The 26,269-nt window shown below is 41.4% G+C and overlaps 1 protein-coding gene across 1 annotated transcript in view; it reads right to left on the bottom strand.

Moving 5' to 3' along the window:
- Positions 1-26,269, bottom strand: part of ELMO1 (engulfment and cell motility 1) — a 476,091-nt gene that overhangs the window by 338,919 nt on the left and 110,903 nt on the right. The window contains exons 3-5 of the mRNA XM_065398227.1: positions 26,118-26,158; positions 23,751-23,823; positions 1,410-1,460 (exon numbers count right to left, since the gene is read on the bottom strand). Of these exons, the coding sequence (XP_065254299.1) occupies positions 1,410-1,460; positions 23,751-23,823; positions 26,118-26,158 (165 nt within the window). The remainder of the gene's footprint in view (positions 1-1,409; positions 1,461-23,750; positions 23,824-26,117; positions 26,159-26,269) is intronic.

Here is a 26,269-nt window from a genome sequence, read left to right as displayed (position 1 = left end):
ACAGAGGGAGTACCTATTGCCTTCTCCCTTTTTACTGCTGCTGGACAGGTCACCTTGTGAGAGGTTATGCTCTCATGGAACAAATAAAGTTCCATTCGCTTGCCCCAAAATTCCAGATGTCTAGCTGTGTCCTTCAATTCCCTATTTCTACCCCAACATATCTGCAACTTTGCTATTGGCATGCCCAGTGTCTGGTAACTGCAAACATCGAGTTGGGTGGGGTGGGTGTGAACAGAGAGGTCTGCATGACTTGGTGAATTATCAATAAGATACGGAGCTTTTCATTTCTTTATTACAGTTTAGAATCCAGACTAGATTTCCCTTACCTGAAAGTTACTAAGCGGTTCAGTGGCCTATGTGAAATAAATTAATGGTCTCGGACCAGGTCCTAATAGACAGGGTTCACATCACAAAGCTTCCTCTGTAACTGGCACCCCTTTTGGCAGCCACATCAGAAGCCAAGGATTGAATGGGCAGGACCTTTTTCATCCCTAGATTTGATCCCGTCAGAACATAGTTGCGGTTGTTTAAAGGAGTTGCTTTGCCTGGGGACTGAAATTTTCAGAATACTGCATTGCATCTGCCATGGCTACCATGACCAGACAAACTCAGGTAAGCTGTTTTGGCAAGATAGTGCATTGGTGATGCAGGATGGAGAGAGTTCTATTGCTGATACCCATACTGCAGATAAACAGAGGCTTTCAATATGTGGCAGTATAGCTGAGAGCCCAGAAATGGGTCATGATGGGGATCTAGTGGGTCCCACCCACCAGCTGAGAGGGAGTGGGATAAAAAATGCAAAATCTCATGGTCACTAGAAACCTGGAGAGGAGATAAGAAGGAGCAGTTCACTCAGTCCTCCTCTCTCTCCCCCTTCTGTCATCCCAACCCTACCACATGCCTTTAACCCAAAGATAGTAGAGCTCTCCCCATCCTGTCTTTCATCCTCCCTCCCAGCTCTGAACTCTGGAGCAGAGACAGTTTCTCTGATGGAGGCATTGGTGCCACCTTAACAGACTGGAAGCTATGCCACCTTGGAGATGAGTGCTGTGCAAATGGGGGGGTAGGGGGGGGAGGAGGGGAGGGAGAAGAGAGATTAGACAGAAGTACCCAGCAGCACCAAACCTAATCCACAAGGCCCACACCCAGCAATACCAGCCCTCCTCCAAATGAGTGAAAACCCTACAAATCCCACAATCCGTTGTAGTTGGATACAGTAGATCATGGGCAACATTTTACACCATTGTGAAAGTCACAGACCCCAAAAAATAGAGAACCACTAATTCTCAGTCCCTTCCACGAGCTTCCAAATTCACTACAAGAAAAAAATTCATAGTAATCACCTCAACCAAACCATTATTATGGGAGACTGAAAAAGTGTAAGGAGAGCGAACAGAATGGTAACTTACTGGAGAGGTTGTTAATCGAAGGATCGCTCCATTTTTAATTTCATTGCGATTCTGAAAGAGAAAATCCAAAAGGTTTTATTCCCTCTAATTATAATCAGCTCACACAAAAGGTGTAACATGCACAGGATAAAATACAACATTAAACCAGCAACAATGCTTTGTCTGTGTAAGTGGGTGAATGCCTCCCCACTGCATAGTACGGTAAAATACACAATTTCCCCCCTTTTTATGCAAGCTACCCATTGTTCAAGCAAGAAATACAAATTATATATATATATATATATAGTTCATATGAATTTTTAACAGATTTGAATCATTTTAAGAATGACTTCATATATTGCAGAATTTAGCTACCATTGGCAATTTCTAAATATTTCTTTGAAATATACTATAATAGACATAAATAACTGCCAGTAATGTCTGGCTCTAAACTTGTGCTGCATAGCTGAGGAGTTTGTAAGATTGCTGAAACCTATCATTAAATATCTGCAGCATTTAAATGTTATCCCACTGGCTCTTCATTTTCTAGGACAAGAACATGCTGACAAGCCACTGGAACCAGCCACTGAGCTCTGCCACGACTATTTTGCACCCACCCTCCAACAAAGATGCTGAAGGGTTAATAAGTCAAACTACATCACTAATGTTTGCAAATTCAAATATACCACAAGTCATTTCTCACATAGTTGGCAGAAAGAGAAGGGATAAGATATTTTCTTTTGGGTAAGCTCATATAAAATGTTAAATTAAACTAAGATGCCTGCAGGAAGCTAAGAATCTCGTAACAGTTTTTGAGCCAATCTCCTGTCCAACAATCCTCTTAAAAAAGAGATTCTAAAAGAGATTCTAAAGCCCAAGGCTGCCTATGAAGTACTACCAAACATATAACAGCACATTTGCCTATGTAGCACCTGACCCAAAGCTAAATTGATGTCAAAACTCCCACTGAACTTCAGTGGCCTTTTGATGAGTCCCAACGTCTCATTACTACCAGTATTTACCATGGTATTTTGTAACAAGCTTTGGGATACCTCCAGTGTAAACCCAAATTCTGTTAACACATTTATGTTTTTCTAAAAGATATGCTCTAGTTCAAACCGGAATTTTTTTTTTTTTTTTGGTAAATTCTATGGCCTAAATTATCACAGTGGTCACTTCTGACTTCAGAATCTGTTAATTTCTTACTTTGAGACACTGTTTTAACTTTTTAAAATGTTATATTAATTTTTTAAAATCCAGAAACGCATGATCAATCAATCTGAGGTAAGGGGTAAAACAGTGATCCTGAGTTACTATAACTTCAAAATGCAACAGTTTGATTGAAAAGAATAATATTATCATTTTATCTATTTCTTTTATGAGAATACAGAGCACCAAAATGTAGAAAAGAGAAGAACATTTCAAATGACTGCAGTGTAAAGTGTTCCAAAGGTTGCTGGTTGGGGAGGGTGGACCTTTTTTACCTTTAAAAAAAAAAAAAATTTCCCCAACTCTCCCCACCCCTATGCAGCTAAACAACAAAATAATATAAATAAGATGTATCCTGCTTGAAGCCAAGGTGAGTAAACTGGTCACTAAATAAGGTACAGGACATGGTCTCTCTCCTGGTATTCAGAGCCATTCATGAGACTGGCTCTAGCTACATCAGAGAGATCACGTCTCCATCCACAACATAAATGCAGAACTAATTTCTTCAATTTTGCTTTCCCCACAGTAATATTTTCTCTCTCTCTCTCTCTCTCTCTCTCTCTCTCTCTCTCACACACACACGTAAATAAACATCCCTATTTCTTCTGCAGTCTTGGAAGGGGAAGGTTATGTTTGGGAGGAGAGGGGGGCAGATTATTCATGTTATTTCTAGTTCCAGACTAGGTACTTGAAAGCTACTCAGATATTATGGTGTTGGGGGCCACATAGGTTAAATAGATAGATTAGGTAAATATTTGCCTAAATAAATGTCAGCCCACATTATATAGAGTTGTACAGAAAAAAATGAACCACAATGCGTAAGAAGTGCCGGGAGAGATTTTGGTTTGACCTTCCTGCCATGTTCATTTATCTGGCTGGGTCTATACTAAGATTTTCAGACCCCCAATTCTCAATAGGCGGTGGAAGTGGTAATGTAGACAAGGCTCAGACAAGCCATCACACCTTGCTCAGAGTAGAGTACAATAACACTTTCCTATACTACAGCTTCCATCAGTGCTATCACTGTGAGCTGCTCTCATTGAGAATTAGCAGTCTATAAAATCCTTCTGTAGACAAAGGTTTAAGGGGAAAAAAATGATGCCCTTTTATTTGAATGCATCCAAAGCATCAGTTTTCTAACACAGTAGGCTGGCGACACTTAAAAGGGGTTAGCTTTTCCCCAATCAAAAATCCAATTTTGTTTATTCATTCTATATAACGACTTGAAAAGTCTGCAAGGAAACAATCTGTAAGCACACAATTAGACCAAGAGGATTTTCTACATTAACTGCATGGTGCAGTATTCAGTATGCCAGTTAATTTCAACAACAACGTTTATAGACAGCTAATCTGCTCAGTGGTAGAGAGACTGTATCTGGGGTTCTTATTCAGGATAACAGAATGTCATTTAAACAGAACATCTTGGATTCTGGTATTCATGTTCGGAATACAAGGGTCAATGTTATTTAGGGTAGGATATGCCATTATCATCTAGGATGTAAAAAGTCAATTTGTTTTCCAAGGTATTTGGAGAGCCCTCCCACCAATCTCTGTTTCACACAGACACAGCAAATTCATAAACAACATAATCAATATGATGTCCTGTGTTAGAACAATAGCTTATTCCTGGGCAGTGAGGAGCCTACTTCAGAAGAATATGCTAAAGCACTTCAATATTCTACAGCAGCCAGTCAGATTCTTTAAAACAGTCACCCGGACACTAGGCGACAGTGATGTCAGTGCCACAAATGTAGTAACTTTTCTACAAAATAATAATCTGGCAGGAGATGAAACTCTCAAGCTTCCATTTCACTTTCAAGTGTTATTTCCAGTAGTACCACCAAGCATGTAAACTGTGACTCCAGCCAGCAGAAGCAGAAGCAACCAAAGCATGGACTGCTGTAGGGAGGGGTAAAATGGGGCCTAGCCAGGACCATCATTTCTCCCAGCACCTCCCTGGAGCTGGAACTGTGCAGGGCAGACTCATTCTACTCTGAGGCATTAGGATCCCGGTGGTAGCTCCCTCCCAGCCCACCTCCCACTAGATCTTGGGGGTCAACTGCAGAGCCAGTAGGAGCAACTGCATAAATAACCAAAGAAGGTACCTCTGGACAAATTCCAGAGAACTTTCTACAGTTTTGACTGGATTTTCTCGTCCATCGCCATAAAAACAAAATTTGAAAAGGAGCATTTGTGGTTAATTAATTATTTGTATTGTGGTATTATCTAGGAGCTCCAGTCATGGGTCTGGACCTCATTGTGCGAGGCACTGTTAAAAAAAAAAAAAAAAAAACCCAAAACTTTGCTCTCTTGCCCTTCCTTTCCTTCTCTTGCATTAGTTGTGGGATTCCCTTCCCTCTCCATTCCCCTCCTCCCAAAGGTGCTGAGCACTCCACCTTCAGCTGAAGTCCATGAGTTGTGGGTGCTCAGTACCTTGCAGTATCAGGTTCTTTATTCTGTTCCCGACTTTCTATATGCCTTCTCCCCAGTTCTGTCTCCCTTTACCGCCCCCACACCTCTTGTCTCCTCCTCAGTTCACCTCCTCCTCTCCCCACCGAAAAAGATTTTAAAGGCACCTGTGTCTCAGCTCTTTTCTGGCGTCCTCTCATCCCCTTACCCTACTCATACTGTTTGATGGTGGTGCTCCTTGCATCTGACACCACCACTGGATTGTGCTCCATCTCAAAGCTTTGACTTTGTTTATCTTTCCGCTTCCTACTGTGCCCAAAACACAGGCACCATGGACACATCAGACTTTTGATGAAGTAATAGTGTTTAAAAAGTGGGCCCAGGAACATTAAAAGAGTCTCCTAACCATGGATAGGGACGAAGGTATATTCATTTCAATTCCAAGATGCCATCAAAACAGCCAAGCCAGCTAAGCCGAGCTTTGTGGGAAGAGCAACAAGAAAACCTACCAAGAAAGTCAAAAGTTAAATGTGTCATGTAGCGGTCCTCTCACTTTTATAATTATTATATCCACTGAAATGCATCACGATGTGACTTGCTGTAATTGGTTGGAAGGGAATGTGCTGGGGGTGGTGGTTCATTTTTAAAAAACAAAACCAAAAAACGTATTTTGGGACGGTCCGGGAGCTTTGGTTCTTGTGCTCAACATTTCATTTATTTTTAGATCCACACAAATTAGACATGGGTCTGTCTAAGATGGCTCTTTCTTAAACAATAGTTAAGCAATCCAAAAATATTTTAATCACACATTTACATCCAAAATAATTATTGTTTCTTCATTTTTGCAGTTTTTTAAAAAAACTTACTAAACTTCTTCTCTCCTTAAATGCCACAAAAGAGTTTTCATTTTTAGGATTATGAGATATATTTTAGTTCCCATCTCTGTAACATTTTCTTTGTCCAAGCTGAGCACATTGCAAGTAGTAAACAAATATATACATTCAAAAATGTTAGATTTAAATTGTTTAATTCATTTTTAATAACCTATGGTATTGTTTGGCAGGAGTCATCAGGTGGTGAAGCTATACATAGTCTCAAGGTTCTTTTTCTTGGCATCTGACCACTGTTCAGTCTTTGAAGCAATGCTTGCATGGTTATGTTAATTTTGTAATTAAGTTTCTTTGGAGGTGGGGGAAAGAGCTGTTGCAAACAACAGAATTTGCTCTCTGTATTAATCTGTCTACCTAGAGAGAAATTTTTGTTGCTCCCTGGAAACCAGGCATTAATAGTTTGGCTGAGAGTCCAGAGTTGCCGATTCATGATTTTGTCATGAGTCTCATGATAATTATGGTTTTCCTTAAAGCCCCAGCTCCTGGAATCAAGTGGATATGTGATGATTTCACCCTTCATTCTTAAAGAAAAAGTAAGTTTCTAGCACTCATGGCTGTGGAGAAAGCTTCAAAATGTGGCCCCAGTGCACCCTAAAGGTTCAAAACGCAGAAGGCAAATAAAAAGAACACCAAATCTATTGTTTTTACATAATCTCATGATTTTTGGTGAGCCTGACTTGTGATTTTTGAACATTTGGGGTTGGCAATACTGGATTCCTGAAAGAGGGGATTGTCTGTGTCCTGTTTAACCACCTCTGTTCAAAGGCTGGTGTATACACAGAGTAAGAAAATATCCAAACTTACCATCACTGATTTATCCTCCAATAGGAAGGCCCTGACATTTGATATTGCTCGCTCAGCAGAGGGGTGACAATATTAATAGTAATAGAAGTACATTTTTAAACATGTATTTTTTAAAGATAAAAGCAGTTATTTCTGACAGATCTCTAATATGAGGGTGAGTGTGCTATGTACAGCAAAACTGTTATATTTAGAAATTCTGTAGTAGATATAGAGGTAATAGTCTATTCTATTATTGGAAAAGTATTTTTATCATTTAAAAACAGTGCCTCCTCTACAGTCTTGTTAATTCAGAGATTTGATTCAGGTAAGCTCCATAGAGTTCAGGTCATGTACAGTGTCCACTTATTCTCCCAAGATAAGTCATTGTGGTATTACACACACAATACAATGTTCCATTTGTGAGAATGCTCAACAGTATTTGCCAATAACTTAGTTCTACATCAGCCTAGATAAGACTCTCCTAAAACGCTACGAGACTATGGTGTCTAGGGGGAAAAAATCATTCTAGCAGACTGAATTTACAGACATTTAAATTTAGAGTATTACATTTAATGCTTTGGACAATGTTATTGAAATCCCTGCTGATCCCTTGAACTGAGGCAGTCTCTAATGACTCTGGCCAGACTACACCTGCATTCAGTATTGGCCCAGAAAGTAACAGAAAAATGTACACAAATTCAGAGAGGCAAAAATGATCAAGCAGCTGCAGAGAATGACTTATGAGGAAGAATTAAAAACTAAAGAAGTTGATTCTATACCTCAAATAGAACCCTGGAACCCCCATATTCACCACTGTGATATGATTATGATATGGTCGGTACAAAGTATGCCTTCTGAGGTATAATTTGAGAAGTCATGATCTGTAAAACATTACTATCTTGTTGAATTGTGTGCGCTACCATTGTATCTGAAGTTATGAAGTTTTGCTATGTGTGTGTTACTGAAATATGTTGTGGGGTTGGGAGACATCCAAAACTAGCCTTCAGACATGCCAACCCTGTGGAAAAAAACGCAGAAATTGGGCTTGGTTTTGGCTTAATTGGCTTATGAGTTGCTTGTTGGCTAGTTTTTGGCTTGTTGCTTGTTTGGCTTGTAGCTTGTGGCTTCATTTTTTGATTGGCTCCCGGCAAGCAGGGACAAGGGGGGAGAGAGTCAGGGGTGCACAGCGGGCCCACCACAGTCCCAGACTGCACACCGGGGGGGATCTAGTCACATAGAGTGTTGGATTCTTAGGGATTGGTTTGTTTTGGCCTTGTTTTGAAATGGGATTAGCTTGATTTTTGGCTTATTGTGAAAGTCGGGGTGCTTATTTACCACATGAAAGTTGGCAACTGTGCTAGCCTTTCAGTGGCAACAAATGAGCAACTAACACTGGTCAGACAGGTTTCAGAGTAGCAGCCGTGTTAGTCTGTATCTGCAAAAAGAACAGGAGTACTTGTGGCACCTTAGAGACTAACAAATTTATTTGAGCATAAGCTTTCGTGGGCTACAGCCCACTTCATTGGATGCATAGAATGGAACATATAGTAAGGAGCTATATATACACATACAGAGAACATGAAATGGTGGAAGTTGTCCTACCAACTCTAAGAGGCTAATTAATTAAGAGAAATAACTCTTGTAGTGATAATCAAGATAGCCCATTACAGACAGTTTGACAAGAGGTGTGAGAATACTTAACATGGGGAAATAGATTCAATGTGTGTAATGTAACTGGTCAGACAGGCGTTGATGGCCCATCAAGAAGAATCCACTCTCCCAGAGACTCTTTCAGAGAAGCACTTACACAATGGGGGCTACCTAACCTCCATGTCACAGCAAGGATCTCTTTAGCACCTGGAAAGAAAGTATAAATGAGGGTCGATGACATCACCACTTGGCCTCTCTCCTCCTCCATCTCAACACCTGGAAGATCATTTGGAAGACAAAGACTTTGAACTGGGGGAGATTAATCCCAGGCTGAGAAGGAAATTCCACCTGTGTAAGAACTGTAAACTGCCTGAAACATCCAGTGGGGTGAGAAACTGCTTGATTCAAATCTTGCTTAGTCTGTAGAATTTAGACAAATTTATTTTTATTTCTTATACAACCATCTTTGATCTCTATGCCTGCTATTTATGATCACTTATTAACTCCAGAAAAATAGATTTTAAGTCTGTTTTATATTTTACCTAAAACCATGTGGTTTTGGTTGAAATACTTAGGGCAGGTCTACACTAACCCCCCAATTCGAACTAAGGTACGCAACTTCAGCTACGTGAATAACGTAGCTGAAGTTCGAAGTACCTTAGTTCGAACTTACCTCCGTCCAGACGCGGCAGGCAGGCTCCCCCGTCGACTTCGCGTACTCCTCTCGCCGAGCTGGAGTACCGCAGTCGACGGCGAGCACTTCCGGGTTCGACTTATCGCGTCCAGACAAGACGCGATAAGTCGAACCCAGAAGTTCGATTTGCTTGCCGCCGAACTACCGGGTAAGTGTAGACCTACCCTCAGAGAATCTCAGCTCAGATTAACAAGGGCTGTTGCATGACCACTACCCTTTGTTGGCGTGGCAAACTAATTAATGAGCTTGCAATGTCCAAGGCCATTTTGAGCAGTGTAGGACGGTATATTCCTGAGGTGCAAGGCTGGTGCCTCTCTCTGTATAATTCATGTGGGTTTAGAGAGCATTCATGCAATCTAGCTGGGTGTAGGTCTCCACATGCTGATGGCTGAGTGATCTAAGCACCTGGAGAAGTTTGCTGCTTATCACTGGCATAGCATTGAGAGACAAAACCCGGGCTGGAGAGTTAAGGGGGCACCGTGGTCCCACAGTTCCAGATTGTACCCCGGGGATCCTGGCACATATATATTCAGCGTCTAAGGCATCATGCATAACATTAGCACCATATAGATGATGATAATAAACAACTAAGTAGAGAACAAAACTGTATCAAATATTTTAAAAGATGCAAACACCAAGGAGAATGGGTTGTTTTTTAAGGTGGTACAAGAAAGCATTATAAATAGGCATGATGGAAATTATGATTATTTTTTTTAAGGAAAATTTAGGGTGAACAAAAAAATTCTAAGAAGTGATCTCTCAAACTGCAGAATAGTCTGGCAAAGGAAGTAGTGGAAACCCCACTGCTTGAGCCATAGACTAGACAAAGCACTAGACAGTATACACCAGGGAGTATATTACAGGGAATAATGCTGAAATGGCAGGGGAAAGAACTAGATAACCTACCAAGTTACTTCCATCTCTAACTTCCATGCTGTCTCACACTTTCATATTATCTACAGATGCTAAGGAAGTGCCAGGCTAAGCACTAAATCAGAAACCCCTGCTATTCAGCATGTTTGCTTACAACCCAGAGGAAAGAGATTAATACTGAAATGAAAGACTAAAAACTACAAAAGGTTCGTTTCTTGTTCTAACTTTTACATAACCTCCCACACACAGCGCTTACAATGGCATGGTGGAATTTCACCAGAAAATACAATTACAGGTTCTATTCAGAGAAAAATAGGTCAGGAGCAAAGACACCTTTCAGACAGACCGAATACTGGTTACTTAACTATACTCCAGTTCACGAACAATAAGAACATTCCATCTGTAAATGGAGCAAGGGGCTGGGTGGGGGAGGATGAAAAGCCAGGTGAGGACTGCACCATTTGCAAAACAATACAGAATAAATGGTGAGAAGCAATGCCTACTCCATTTTCAAATGAAAATGAACTGTAGGAGGCATGAAAGGGGAAAAAAAGAAAAGTGGGGCGTCTTCACAAGTTTCAGACATAAAAGTTTAAAAGCAATGAAAATATGACTGAATAAGAATTGACTGTACTCAACATGAATGAATGAAAGTTCCCTGCATTTAAAGACAATATGAAAGTTACATCAGCTTCATCAATATGTGTTGAGTTGTAGTCACTAGCCAGAAGGGCATGCAGCACATTAATGACTGCAGATTAACCACTTTTTCCTCCACTTTTATGATCGTCTACAAGTTTGCACCAATTGAGTTACACTGGTGCAAACTTGTGGGTAGACAATCATAAAAAAAAAAGTCATTTGAAGAATGACTTGTTTTGGTTTAGTTAATACCTGCTACTAATCAATTTAAATTAAACCCAAATAAAATCATCAAACTCAGAATGTATTTTCACAGCCTTATTGCACAAGTTTAACTAAAGGTATATCTTCAGTGCAGCGTTAGCCCAGGGAATAGGCAACTAGGTCTGAGCACCCAAGATAACCTAGCCCAGATGTGAGCAGCCACAGTGCAAAGCCCTACTCAACTCACTGTGTTTTCATTAAAAAGCAACAGAGGGTCCTGTGGCACCTTTAAGACTAACAGATGTATTGGGAGCATAAGCTTTCGTGGGTAAGAACCTCACTTCTTCAGATGCAAGTGTTTTCATTGATGCTGTACTTACCTGTGTATGTTGCTAGGACTTTGGGAGCATATCCCATGGTTTTTTGTGCTGCAATAAGCTGGGCCATTCTATGGGTATGTTGGCCCTGAAACTGGGAGCATGCCACCAGGCCCGGGCAGACAAATGCACTAGCTCTGCTCGATCTAACATGCTAAAAATAAAGAACAAAACTGCCATGCTGGGTCAGACCAATGGTCCATCTAGTCCAGTATCCTGTCTGAGACAGTGGCCAGGTTCCAGAACTTCAGGGAAGCATATAGAACAGGACAGTTGGAGTGATCCATGCACGTCTTCCCCTCCTGGCTTCTGGCAGTCAGAGGTTTAGGGTCACCTGAGCATAGGGTTATGTTCTTGACCATCTTAGCTAGAAGCCATTGATGGACCTATCCTCCAGAAACTTCTCGTTTTGTTTTTTTTTAACCCAGTTATAATTTTGGCCTTCACAAAATCCCATGGCAATGAGTCCCACAGATTAATTGTGAGTTGTGCAAAAAAAGTCCTACCTCTTGTTTGTATTTAACCTGCTGTCTAATTTCATCAGGTGACCCATGGTTTTATTATTGTGGGAAAGGGTAAATAACACTTCTCTATTCACTTTTTCCACACCATTCATTATTTTATTAACCTCTATCATATCCCCCCTTAGTCATCTCCTTTCTAAAATGAACAGCCCTCATCTTTTTAATCTCTCCTCATACTGATCAGGGGCTAGATGATGACTGGCAGTAGTGACTGAGGCAAGGTGGGTTCTGGGCTGGGGATGAGGGGCTTGGGGTGCAGGAGGGGTCTCTGAGCTGGGGCCGAGGGGGTCGGAGTGTAGGAGAGGGCTCTGAGCTGGGGCAGGGTGTTGGAGGGGGTTTAGAGGGTAGGGGTTCCCCTGGGAGGGGAGACCCAGAACGAGGGGGTACTGTGGTGGGCAGAACCCCTGGCAAAGGGCACCAGGGTCTGGGAGGGACACGGGGCCAACGGCAGGCGAGACACCGGCCTACAGAGGGCGTTCCGGGCTGGAAAGAGCTAATTCCCGTGACGACCAGCAGAAGGCACTGCGCCGGTGAGTCTCACCCCATATCATCATTAAATATCAGTAACTGGGATTATTTTTTCCAACGTGCTTTACTTTGCCCTTATCAATGTTGAATTTCATCTCCCATTTTGTTGCACAGTCACCCTGTTTTGTGACATTCCCTTGTAAATCTTCACAGTCAGCTTTAGACTGAATTATCTTGATTAATTTTTTATCATCTGCAAACTTTGCCACTTCACTGTTCACGCCCTTTTCCAGATCATTAATAACACCACATTGAACAGCACAAGTCCCAGTACAGTAGCCGTCTGAACACTGTGGTACGGCAGGCAGAATGGGCTAGCTACCTGAGTATAAGCCCGCTTGACCCCGTAGGTCCATACACAGTGGGTTAGCCCTAGCTGCCACTCATATTACAATGTCCACACTGCTATTTTTAGCATGCTAGTTCGAGCAGAGCTAGCACATGTGTCTACCCAGGCTAGGAGGTATGCTCCCAGCTGCAGTGTAGATGTACTCTATGATTTGTTCCCAGTGAATTGTGGAAAAACTTGTTTGTCCTGAGCACAGAGGGGAAACTGTGGGAAGGCACTGGAGGACTATAAGAATGTGAGTGATTCAGCCTGCATCCCTTCTGCAAAGCAGGCAGGTTACCAGTCCAAACAAAAGAGGAACCCGGGCTCTAACCCATACCCCTAGTCAGCCAACAAGCCTGGGGTTAAAGCACCACTAAACTCAACTGAGAGGTCTGTGTGTGGATGGGAGGAGGGTTAGGAGCAATACCTAGCTAAGAGCCCAGAAGACATACCCTAAATCAATTTCAAAGTTCCTCTTAAATGAAACTGGTTCAACATTGTGTGTGTAGATAAGCCTTGGTCTCCTGAGGTGCTCCACTCAGTTCTGATGCTATATTGTGAAACATCACAACTGCTAAACACCAAGTGAACATGGGTCTGGCCCACAAGGACGCAAGCAGAATCAGGCCCTATACCTCAATACCATCATATGCAGGAATACAAATGACTCATCATTATGGGCTTGATTGTCACAGCTCTTGCTCAGACATGTAGGGTAGTAAAGAAGAATATAGCATCCATATCCACCCCTCCCCCTTACTCTCCTGCTCAAGACTGTGACTCTAGCCCCAGGGGAAGGAAAGGAAGATAAAGCGGCTACTTGACTGACATTCTCTATTTCAAGTTAGTGCGTGGTGAGGGGGCAGAAAGTGAAGAGAGCTTTCTCCCTACCCGGCCCTTCACCACTTGCCAGCCGGAGTATCTGGCCGGTCACACTGCAAGGAGTAAGCTGCACCAGGATAAGGAGCAGGAGAAATTTGTGACTGATCCTGGATGGTCTTCAACAACAGATCCACTGTTTTAACCCTCTCTGTTCCTTATGCAGGGCAGATGGTAAAGTTCCAACCTAGCCTTGTATCACTATGTAGAATTGCACTTCTAAGAACCAGCGTGGATAACCATCTATGATTATCACATAATCACATTCTTTTACATTTAAATTAACTTTAACTTTAACTGATTTTTTTCAGAATAAACCTATTTAAAATTAAATTTAAAATTGACAGCTATGTTAAGACCTAAACTACATATAATCTATTAAAATCAACTGAATTAAATACCAAAAATAATATTAATCAGTACACATTTGCTGCCAAGTTTTAAAGAAAGTCAAACATTTGAAGTCAATGGCTGAACACCTGGAAGACCAGTTGTTGAAGTGCTAAACAAGCTTTGGACAGCAATAGCCTCCTCTGCAGGTGCAGAAAGAATATTTTTTATTTCAGTTTATGCAACTAGTTCAGTTCAATGACTATTTCATTCAAAGTTGAAAACCAACTGGGAGTTGGAAGAGCAGGAAAGCTTGTTTTCCTCCTCCAATATATGAATAAAAACTAGTTGAGAAAGATCTACAGGTTCTAAAATCTTGAAGGTCATGGGGACCAGAAATAGGGTTCCCAACTTCCTGATTTTAGAACATTGAACACCCTTGCCCCGCCCCCTGCCCAAAGCCCCACCCGGCTCCGCCCCTTATCCAAGCCCCCCCCTCCCCCATTAACTCCATTGCCAACTCCCTCTGTCGCTTGCTCTCCCCCCACCCTCGCTCACTTTCTCCGGGGTGTGGCAGGGGGTTGGGGCATGGGAGGGGGTGAGAGCTCTGGAAGATGGTCAAGAACATAACCCTATGCTCAGGTGACCCTAAACCTCTGAATGAATGTTAGGGGGGGTGAGGGCTTCAGCTGGTGGTGCAGGCTCCAGGGTGGGGCCAGAAATGAGAGGTTCAGGGTGCGGGAGGGGGCTCCAGGCTAGGGGAGGTGATTGGGGTGCGAGAGAGGTGAGGGCTCCAGCTGGAGGTGTGGAGCCAGGGAGGAGGGAGTTGGGGCTCGGGAGGAGGGGGGTCAGGGCTAGGGCAGGAGTTGGAGTGTGGAGGGGGTTCAGGGTGCAGGCTCCAGGAGAGTTTGGGTGCAGGAGGGGGCTCCGGGCTGTGGCCAAGGGGGTTGGAGTGCAGGAGGGGGCTAAGAGCTGGGGCAGGGGGTTGGAGCGTGGAGGGAGTGCAGGCTCCAGGAGGGAGTTTAGGTGTGGGCGGGGGCTCAGGGCTGGGGTAGGAGTTCAGGGTGTGGGCTCTGCGTGGCGCTTACATCAGGTGGCTCCTGGTAACAGCCAGCATGTCCCTCCGGCCCCTAGGTGGAGGCGCGGCCAGGCAACTCCGTGCACGGCCTTCGCCCACAGGCGCCGCCTCCACAGCTCTCATTGGCCGTGGTTCCCAGCCAAAGGGAGTTGTGGAGCCGGCGCTTGGGGGGCGAGAGGGGGGAGAAAGCACACGGAGCCTTCCTGGCCACCCCTGTGCCTAGGGGCCGCAGGGACATGCCGGCCGCTTCTGGAAGCCAGGCAGATCCAGGTAGGGAGCCTGCCTTAGCCCTGCCACACCACTGACTGGACTTTTAACAGCATGGTCAGCGCTGTTGACCGGAGACTCCAGGGTCCCTTTTCGACCAGGCGTTCCGGTCGAAAACTGGACGCCTGGCAACCCTAACCAGAAACCATGAGTTCAATTCACTAATTAGAGAATACTTCCTTTGTTTAATAAATTAGTTTAAAATTAAATACAAAAGCACCTGATAAACTTTCTTCTCTTATGTACCCAGCACATTTAAGGTAATTTTATTTAACGGATAAAAAATTAAAATTCTGGTTTTATACATTTTTAACTGATTTTGAATTTCCATCCAAATAAAAGATTGACAAAAATTACAAGTAAAAATTAACCATCATCTAGTATACAACAAATGCATCATTCATCATTTTCTAACGATCAAAAATGTAGAAATTTGTAATCTGAATAAAAGCTATATGATTGCTTGAATAAATGTGTATGGCTATAGTGTGACCTCCGGCTTAGCAAAAAGAAGCACCATATTTAGCATAAAGGTTACATTTAATTGCAAATCAACGTGTTTTAATGGCTACCAAACAATGACAATCAACCTTTCTTTAGGAAAATAATTAATAAATTAGAAATACAAACCATGATTAATATCTATGATTTAAATCAAGGTTTCCTGCATGCTCACTTAAATAATGATTAAAACTGATTATTTTAATTACTTTGATTTAAATCAATCCACCCTAATAAGAACTACAGCCACCACCACCACCCCCGTCTCTCCCAAAGTTTATAAGGACCTTTTTTTTTTTGTACAAGCCTGGCATGATGCATGACTGGGGCTCTTAGTCAGTACTATAATACAAATAAATAATAAGTCTGAATTATTTTAAGTACCTCCCAGTTACAACAAACCTTTTAAAAGAATTGCAAATAACTGAATAAAACCAATGAAGAGGTCTCTTAAAATACTAGTTAAATTTTTGTGATTAAATTTTGGCACTATGTATAGGTAACTTACTTTCTTCTTACTGTCTTCATAGCTTCCTACATTTTAATAAAAACTGCTGTAACATGCTTTCTTTTTTTACATTTGTATTTTATTTATTTTTTTCCCAAAAAATAAGAACAGAAAACAAAGCAAGAAAAACAAAATAGTAAAGGAATGGGCAGGGAGGGAAAGAAAAGGAAGCTATTATGCTGTTTTGTGGCACAGATATTACAGGCCACACCAAAACCTGGGACCCAAACACTTCTGGATCCAAAGCCTCTCTTTCTTCATTTGACCCATCTCTAGTAGGAACCCTGGCTGACCTGCTAAAACTTTGCCCTTACCACCGATTGAGAAGGTTATTGTTAATCTTTTACACTGATTTCTCCAGTGACTCTATTTCATTTTGTTATGAAGTTAGAAAAGCCATGTGAACAGAGAGCCGTTTGGAGTGTGTGTGGTTTTAAGGTGACATGAGGAAATAAAGAACAGTTTCAAAGCTAGGAGTTCCCCCGGGGACAACCAAGACACAGATGTGCTGTTCATCACATGAAAATGAAAATATAATTGTGAGCCATGTGTTAACAGTTCCATGTTCATAACATTTTCACATCAAAATTTCCTATTATTTGTAACGAGTATGTAACTGAAAGGCCATAAGTTAACAAGTGACCAGCTCATCAAAGATATGACCTGCACATAGACTTTTCAATATCTATACAGGGACAGTTAATCTTTGCCAACAGTGCAAAACATTAAACTTGTGCTTTAGTGACGGCCTCTCATAAGAGGTCTGTGTGTCACCCAGCATGGTGGAGTTAAACTGCTCACTGCTGTTACCTATCTAACAGGTAGGTTTAGCAGATAAAATAAAAAAAGAACAAGTTAAAAATCACTTAGAAAAGTTAGATGCCTGCAAGTCACCAGGGCCTGATGAAATGCATCCTAGAATACTCAAGGAGCTAATAGAGGAGGTATCTGAGCCTCTAGCTATTATCTTTGGAAAATCATGGGAGACGGGAGAGATTCCAGAAGACTGGAAAAGGGCAAATATAGTGCCCATCTATAAAAAGGGAAATAAAAACAACCCAGGAAACTACAGACCAGTTAGTTTAACTTCTGTGCCAGGGAAGATAATGGAGCAAGTAATTAAGGAAATCATCTGCAAACACTTGGAAGGTGGTAAGGTGATAGGGAACAGCCAGCATGGATTTGTAAAGAACAAATCATGTCAAACCAATCTGATAGCTTTCTTCGATAGGATAACGAGTCTTGTGGATAAGGGAGAAGCTGTGGATGTGGTATACCTAGACTTTAGTAAGGCATTTGATACGGTCTCGCATGATATTCTTATCGACAAACTAGGCAAATACAATTTAGATGGGGCTACTATAAGGTGGGTGCATAACTGGCTGGATAACCATACTCAGAGAGTTGTTATTAATGGTTCCCAATCCTGCTGGAAAGGCATAACGAGTGGGGTTCCGCAGGGGTCTGTTTTGGGACCGGCTCTGTTCAATATCTTCATTAACAACTTAGATATTGGCATAGAAAGTACGCTTATTAAGTTTGCGGATGATACCAAACTGGGAGGGATTGCAACTGCTTTGGAGGACAGGGTCATAATTCAAAATGATCTGGACAAATTGGAGAAATGGTCTGAGTTAAACAGGATGAAGTTTAACAAAGACAAATGCAAAGTGCTCCACTTAGGAAGAAAAAATCAGTTTCACACATACAGAATGGGAAGAGACTGTCTAGGAAGGAGTACAGCAGAAAGGGATCGAGGGGTTATAGTGGACCACAAGCTAAATATGAGTCAACAGTGTGATGCTGTTGCAAGAAAAGCAAACATGATTCTGGGATGTATTAACAGGTGTGTTGTGAGCAAGACACGAGAAGTCATTCTTCCGCTCTACTCTGCTCTGGTTTGGCCTCAGCTGGAGTATTGTGTCCAGTTCTGGGCACCGCATTTCAAGAAAGATGTGGAAAAATTGGAAAGGGTCCAGAGAAGAGCAACAAGAATGATTAAAGGTCTTGAGAACATGACCTATGAAGGAAGGCTGAAAGAATTGGGTTTGTTTAGTTTGGAAAAGAGAAGACTGAGAGGGGACATGATAGCAGTTTTCAGGTATCTAAAAGGGTGTCATAAGGAGGAGGGAGAAAACTTGTTCACCTTAGCCTCTGAGGATAGAACAAGAAGCAATGGGCTTAAACTGCAGCAAGGGAGGTCTAGGTTGGACATTAGGAAAAAGTTCCTAACTGTCAGGGTGGTTAAACACTGGAATAAATTGCCTAGGGAGGTTGTGGAATCTCCATCTCTGGAGATATTTAAGAGTAGGTTAGATAAATGTCTATCAGGGATGGTCTAGACAGTATTTGGTCCTGCCATGCGGGCAGGGGACTGGACTCGATGACCTCTCGAGGTCCCTTCCAGTCCTAGAATCTATGAATCTATTCTTCATTAGGGTACTAGCTTCACTGAAGAACAGAAGATTATCATGACCTCTGGCGTTTTCCCTGCATTCACTTTGGAAGCAGCATCTAAGCAAAACATGGGGAGACCATGTAGAAGTAGACCAGGTAGAAGCGGCCTGTATAATCATCTCTTTAAAGCGTGCATCCAGCAGGCAGTGGTAAACAGTGAACAACATTAATAAAAGTCACAGACGTGTGAGTAATACTGGTGGCATTTAATGCTCTTCTCACTTATTTACGTGACTCAGAGTCAGACACACTACATTTTTTCAGCATGGAATAAACAAACTCATCAAAATCTTCCTTGCAGCACAACCCAAAACGTTCTAAATGACAGTCTCTTCCCACCCAAAGCATGAATTAAAAGCAACGAAAAGCTAGCAAACTTTCTTCTGAACCGAACAGAAAAAGCCCAGAGCAAATCTTCTCCAAGACAGAATCATGAAACCCACCAAGGGTAGAGGTTAGAGCTGAGCGGCCTGTGGAAATGTACCCCTGATTCTTTTCTTCAAACAGCCTGTGTATTTCTCAAACCTTGCTTCTTAGAAACCTTCTCTGCACATACAGTACTTATGTGTAAACAGTCAAGTTCAGTCGCGCCTCATTCTCTGGAAAATATGTGTCACAATTAAACGTGATGGGCAAAGCATTCCCATTATATAATTCAGGAGGGGAGGAAAAATATCAGCCATTTCCTAAATTAGTTCATTCAATAGTTTCCCCCCTGGAAGCCTTTGAAGTGTCTATCCATTTGAATTTTAAAAAGAAAAAGAAACAAGAGGAAGGAGGGAGGTCCCGAAATGAACTGAGGCATGCACAGAAGGTTGTCTGGTATGACTTAAACAGCTAAATGAAAAACCGTATATATGGTCTGTATATATTTTTTAAAATAAATTTACAAGCAGTCCCTGGAGATTGCTAAATTTAGTCTTTCTAAACACTTTACTGTGTCATCAAAGTTCCCTTTCAGGTTTTTCAGTTTGTTGCAGGGAGGGAAGGAGTGGGGTTTATTAAACAAAAGAAAAATAAACTTAAGTCCCAACTGGAAATACACGAAACAGCTCTATGACAAAGCATCTTCCCAACTTAACAGAAGTCCATGCAACCTGGGATAAAACCAAATTGCTTTGTACACTGCACAATGCCTTGTACATTTGATCTCACAAACACTGCTCACTAGCATGGATAGCCTCATAAGTAAATGCACATGCTAGTAAGCACTGCAGTCACAATTATTGACTGTGAGGAAGATCCTTTGTGATTATGTTAACACCTTCAGTTTGGCCATCACCATTGCCAGGACACAGACACAGAGAATGGTGTTTCAAATTAAAACAGACACTAACACCAAGAAAGTCAGTCAGCATGTACACAGTGGAAAATCAAATTTCAAAAATATCCACATAAATCTCTTGCAGTCTATATCCCAGTCAGACATCTCTTTATATATAAACATGGCATAAAACTAGAACTGGTCAGAAAATAGGTTCTGTCTACTCACCCAGAAAATTTTGACTTTTCAGAAAAAAATCCAAAACCTAAATATTTCAGCCAAAATCAAAAATATATTGATTTGGAAATGCCACTGTGCTGCCTCATGCGAGTTGTCATTTAGGTGCCTCGTGCTCCCATTCTCCTCTATTGGCAAGGTTCCCTGGTTAGACTACATCTTCCATGATGCACCATAGTCTTCCTAGGGAATAGGAAGTGCATCATGGGAGATGTAGTCCAGCCAGGAAGCCCAGCCCATAGAAGAGCGAGGGGACACAAGGCACCATGTCACATATCTGAATCAAAATATTCCAGAAACTTTTCTGGCTGTCAAGTGTTCCATTTTTCAATGAAAAATTGAAATTTTCTTTGGAAAGCAGACGCTTTCATTTGGCCAAACCCGCAAATTTTTACAAAAATAATTTTGACAGAAAATTTTAACTGACCTACATAAAACCCAGCCAAATCATTTTCACTAAATAAAAATACATTACTTATAATGATCAATTTAACACTTTGACATTGATTAAGACAGTATCTAGAGATATTTATCACTTGGGAATTTAGTTACATTATTTTCCTGTGTGCAGCCCAGTTAGCCTCATAAATAAATGCACATGAAATTAATGGGAGTCTTCCCACTGATTTCATTGAATTCTGGATCAGGCCCTTACTGCACAGGTTAAGAGTACTGCCTTTGTAGCAACATACCAACTGCATTCTTTAGGCCAAATTCATCTCTGTTGTCATTTCAGTGAGCTCAGCAGAATTACACTAGACAGGAATGCAAACCTTTGAATTGTTTAAATGAGTGTATCCTGCTTAATTAGGAAGTTTCCCATTTTTATTATAGTTACAATTAATTACAATCTAAGCTCATGCAATTACATGTTTTTGTGAACTGCCCATTGCCATGGCATCTGGGCCCCAAAACACTTAAACCAACATCACACATGCAAAGCTGGAGCAGAAGTACAGCATGTAGCAGTGAGGTGGCAAGTATTACACAGTCCTTGCAGCTAATTTCTACTAGATCAGTCACTTAGAAAAAAGGGAAGTGGTGTACTGAAGCTTTCTTTAGCCTTCAACAAAACTGTACATCTTACATGTTTTAATTTCCTCTATGCTGCTTGCCAGTGAATATGTACGTGCACAAACATCAGCAGCAGAGGGACTGAATGTCTGAAGACTAAATGAGCTTCATAAACATCAAGACCGTGGGCACCATCAGAACTCTTATTTTACATTTTAAAACCAATTACCACTGTAATTCTGAAAACAAGGAAACAAATTTTAATGAAAAAAGTCATCAATAAGGGCTAATTTCTCCCTAACTTTTATGTTCATAGCTAGTTTATGCAGTTAGTTAATGTTTATATTTTGCGCCCCTGCTCTCCCTTGGAAACTTGGACTCTTGGACTCTTCCATGTAGTCACACAGTATACTGTCAGGTTCAAAATATGACAGCACCTCTAGCCCCCGTCAATTCACCCTGCCCATTTTTTCTCTCCCCCCCCAAAAAAACAAAACAAAAAACAAAAAGTGTTTAAATAATGGAAAGGTTTGCACACAAACCAAAATAAGACAACAAAATTCAGAGATAAGACTAACTGTATCGTCAGTTGAACTGGCTCCACAAAACAGAAATATGTAAGATCAGTGTGTGAGGTTGTGTACCACATGCATTATAATACTTCGTTTATGATAATTTCCGCCTGAACTGTGAATTCCTTGCAAAAAAAGGTGAATCATATTGTTCAGCAAATATTTTTTTGTCTCCACTGATTTTATATTGTCATGGGTTGGGCTGAAGGTGACAGCTAGTGGTGTTCTGTTATTTCCTGTCAGGCCCAACAAAGAAAATAACAGAACACCACTAGCTGTCACCTTCAGCCCCCAACTAAAACCTCTCCAGCGCATCATCAGAGATCTACAACCTATCCTGAAAGATGATCCTTTACTCTCAGATCTTGGGAGACAGACCTGTCCTCGCTTACAGACAACCCCCCAACCTAAAGCAAATACTCACCAGCAACCACACATCACTGAACAAAAACACTGACCCAGGAACCTATTCTTGTAACAAAGCCCGATGCCAACTCTGTCCACATATCTATTCAAGTGACATCATCATAGGGCCTAATCACATCAGCCATACCATCAGGGGCTCGTTCACCTGCACATCTACCAATGTGATATATGCCATCATGTGCCAGCAATGCCCCTCTGCCATGTACATTGGCCAAACTGGACAGTCTCTACGCAAAAGAATTAATGGACACAAATCTGACATCAGGAATCATAATACTCAAAAACCAGTGGGAGAACACTTTAACCTGTCTGGCCATTCAATGACAGACCTGCGGGTGGCTATCTTACAACAGAAAAACTTCAAAAACAGACTCCAAGGAGAGACTGCTGAGCTGGAATTGATATGCAAACTAGACACAATCAACTCAGGATTGAATAAGGACTGGGAATGGCTGAGCCATTACAAACATTGAATCTATCTCCCCTTGTAAGTATTCTCACACTTCTTATCAAACTGTCTGTATTGAGCTATCTTGATTATCACTTCAAAAGTTTTTTTCTCTTACTTAATTGGCCTCCCAGAGTTGGTAAGACAACTCCCACCTGTTCATGCTCTCTGTATGTGTGTATATATATCTCCTCAATATATGTTTCACTCTATATGCATCCGAAGAAGTGGGCTGTAGCCCACGAACGTTTATGCTCTAATAAATTTGTTAGTCTCTAAGGTGCCACAAGTACTCCTGTTCTTTTTTCATTTAGGACAGTTATAAGAAGCCATTAAGCTCCTTAATGGAATCAGATAGCAGAAACAAAAGGGACCTCCAACCAAAACACTGGCATATGTCATCACCCAAACCAAAGGCACTTGTGAGGCAGGAATTTCAACTATGTGGGCAGAGGGGCTTCACTGAGTATTGTTTTAGCAGAAGGGTGTGCTCTGTGCTGAGAAAAGCAGGAGAAAGACCAAAGGAGAAGGTAGACAGCAAGGCAGCACCAGACATGGAAGCACTGGAAAAAAATCTAAAATCCTGAAAGAGTCTAGCAACTGAGGGCAAAGTCAAAGAAACTGTCTCCTGTTTGAATTCTCCTGTATCCTAGCAGATATGACTTTGAACATAAACAAGCAGGATTTCATCAAAGACAGAGCTTGCTATTGTCAATTGACTATCATCAATTTCACCTCCTAATGGAACCACCACGCAGGATACTGAATTTTAGCTAACCACTCAAGCCAAAAAGGGGTAGCAATGTGTAATCATCTACATATTGTGCTTAAGTCTAACCAGGGTTAGATGGCACAATGGTAAAAATGCCACTGATGCTACCATTAGTGCTATCATCTTTATTTTTCACTGATTTTAGTGGCAGTGAAGTAGCTCTAAGTCTGAACAGAATTTGCTGCAATTAATTGCTCTCAGAAATATTATTTAATTAAGAAATCAGTTCAGTATATTGACCATCCTTGCCTAATGGGAAGCTTCACTAAAAAAGCACTCAGATATTTCAATTACACTCCTGCATGTTATGACAGTGTTTCCAGCCAGAGTTTAGATGACGCAAGCCCGACCCATTACAACCTGGTTGGTCCAAGTACTCCAAAATGAAAATTTTAAATGAAAATTTTCCTCTAAATTAGCTTCAAAACCAGCCTGTTAGTGCAATAACATTTGAAATAGAATATGCAAAAAAGTCATGTCAAGTGGTTTACCTACCTTTTCTGTGATATAGAAATTGGAACTATCAGCATGTTGCAGTGCATAATATTCATGGTTCACAAGAGACCACCTTAAAAATATGAAAATATATGAATAAGAAAGTGAAAGAGAAAAAAAGAAGCCTCATTATTGGTGTTTATCAAGAGTCCATCTGTCTCACGTACTGTCCTATCTATAGATTTCAACATGTCCACTCAACAATGAGAAAAAACAATCATACATCCAAGGAGAAGAGAGAAAAGTACAAAATCCCCACAACTCATTTAACGGAATATTGTTCCCTTTCTCCTCTCCTCCGCCGCGCCCCCCCCCCCCCAACGATTTGAAATGGAGAGCCCTCAACTTGACCATTGAGTGATAGAAACAATGCAATAATATATTCCTTCAAATCCCAAGGTTTAAAACACAAAAATAAATCTTCTGATCACCTTCCATTACATTAATATCAACATTCAATATAAAGCATTTTATGAAAACAACATTACTTTATTACAGATAAATCCTAAATGGTAGTTAAATCATAGTCAAAAACCAACCAAACAAAAATTCCACAACAGTCCCATCCTATCAACACTGCTAAGTGTAGTTTCCACTATAACAAGTAGGATCCACTGAACTCATTATAACAGATGTGTGCCTATAACATCAGACCATTATGCTGGAAAACTCTCTGGGCAGGAAGCTTGTCTTGGTGACTCCTACAGCACCAGGCGCACAGATTGTCATTAACAAATAAAAAAACAGTACTACAAAAATCTACATGCCTTTTACTATATTTTAGCTATAGTTTAATGAACTATAAATTAGTTTCTGTTCTTCTGTATCACTAGTTAAAAATGCATTAAAAGAGCATTTTTTGCAAACATTAAACATGCTGTTTAAATATTATAATATGACAGAGTTTATTCTGATTGTTAAGCAATTATTATACCAGGTTATGTTTAACATTTCACTTCCGTGCTGCTTGTTCCACGGATTAGGTGTTTGCACAACAGCCACCAGGCTTAGAAATACAATTCACAGTTTATGTTTCTTGACTTGTGAACTGAGAGAGATGCTCAGTAAAGTGGTTGCACTCTACAGTTAAAATTCATCTCTAAAACCCGTACATAAGGGGTGTGTAGGTTTTGTGATGGCTTTCTGCACAGAAATGAGTTTTACCCCTTAATAAAAATAGAGGACCAAGTTAAAGCACTTTTTAATCTTCCCAGTACACAGTTTTCAAGTTGAATTTAGCTGGCCAGTGGATTTTGCAAATTCTAAGGGCATGGCTACACTTGCAGATGTAGAGCGCTGAGAGTTAAACTGGCCTTCGGAGACAGAAGCAGGGAAAACACTGCTGTGTGTTTACACTGTCAGCTGCAAGCGCACTGGCGTGGCCACATTAGCAGCTCTTGCAATGCCACAAAGAGCAGTGCATTGTGGTAGCTATCCCAGTGTGCAAGTGGCTGCAACATGCTTTTCAAATGGGGCGGGGGAGACTGGAGTGTGACGGGAGTGTGTTGTGTGTATGTGGGGGGAGAGACAGTGTGTTTTGGGGGGCTGACAGTGTGTCAGCATGCTGTCTTGTAAGTTCAGACAGCAGCAGATCCCCCCCCACACACACACACACACTCACAACAGCAGCATTCCACACTAATGGTTTGCTTTGTCCTGGAGCAGATAAGCATGCCAGCTGTCAGAAATTGAGCTTTGAAAGGGGATAGCCGCATGCCTGCAGCTGATTTCAAAACAATGAGAAGAGTGGCCACTTGACTTCAGGGATTATGGGATGTTTCCAGAGGCCAATCACAGCGCAGTAATGCAACACCTTGTCCACACTGACGCCCGGGCGTTTTAGCCGGGGCGCAGCAAGCTTTATGCTTCTCATGGAGGTGGATTACCAGGAACGCTCCAGCTGCAGAGTCCAGGCGCTCTACATGCCTTGCCAGTGTGGACACATCGGGAGTTAGGGCACCCGGGACTGCTTTAATGCGCTCTAACTTGCAAGTGTAGCCAAGCCCTAAGTCTGAAGATAAAACCTTTTTGAAAATCAACTTCAGAATTTAGGAAAGTCATCACTAGGGATATTTTATTTATCTTGCAGAAAATCTGTATGTCTGTTATTTATTTTATGCAGTGTTGTAGCTGTGTCAATCCTAGGCTATTAGAGACACAAAGTTGGTGATCTTTTATTGGACCAACTTCTATTGGTGAGAGAGACAAGCTTTTGTGCTTACACAGAGCTCTTCTTCAGGTCTGGAAAACAAGGTTCCCCAAAGCTTGGTCTCTCGCCAACAGAAGTTGGTTCACTAAAAGGCACAGCCACCATTTCTCTCTGTTATTTATTTTAAGAATCAAAGGAAATATAGTATCAGAACTTACCCATCACAAACTTCTTTTATTATTGCAGACAATGGTTTTTTCTGATTAAAAAAAAGAAGGAAAATTCACTGTTAGAACATCACATCAGAGCAATTAAATAAACATTTTAATTATTTCACTGGTTCAGTTCAATAATGCAAGCTAGTAGTACT

Source organism: Emys orbicularis, chromosome 2, assembly GCF_028017835.1.
Source record: "Emys orbicularis isolate rEmyOrb1 chromosome 2, rEmyOrb1.hap1, whole genome shotgun sequence".
NCBI classification, from domain to species: domain Eukaryota; kingdom Metazoa; phylum Chordata; order Testudines; family Emydidae; genus Emys; species Emys orbicularis.
Note: the sequence above shows the minus strand (reverse complement) of the source record. Positions and strands in the feature narration are given on the sequence as shown.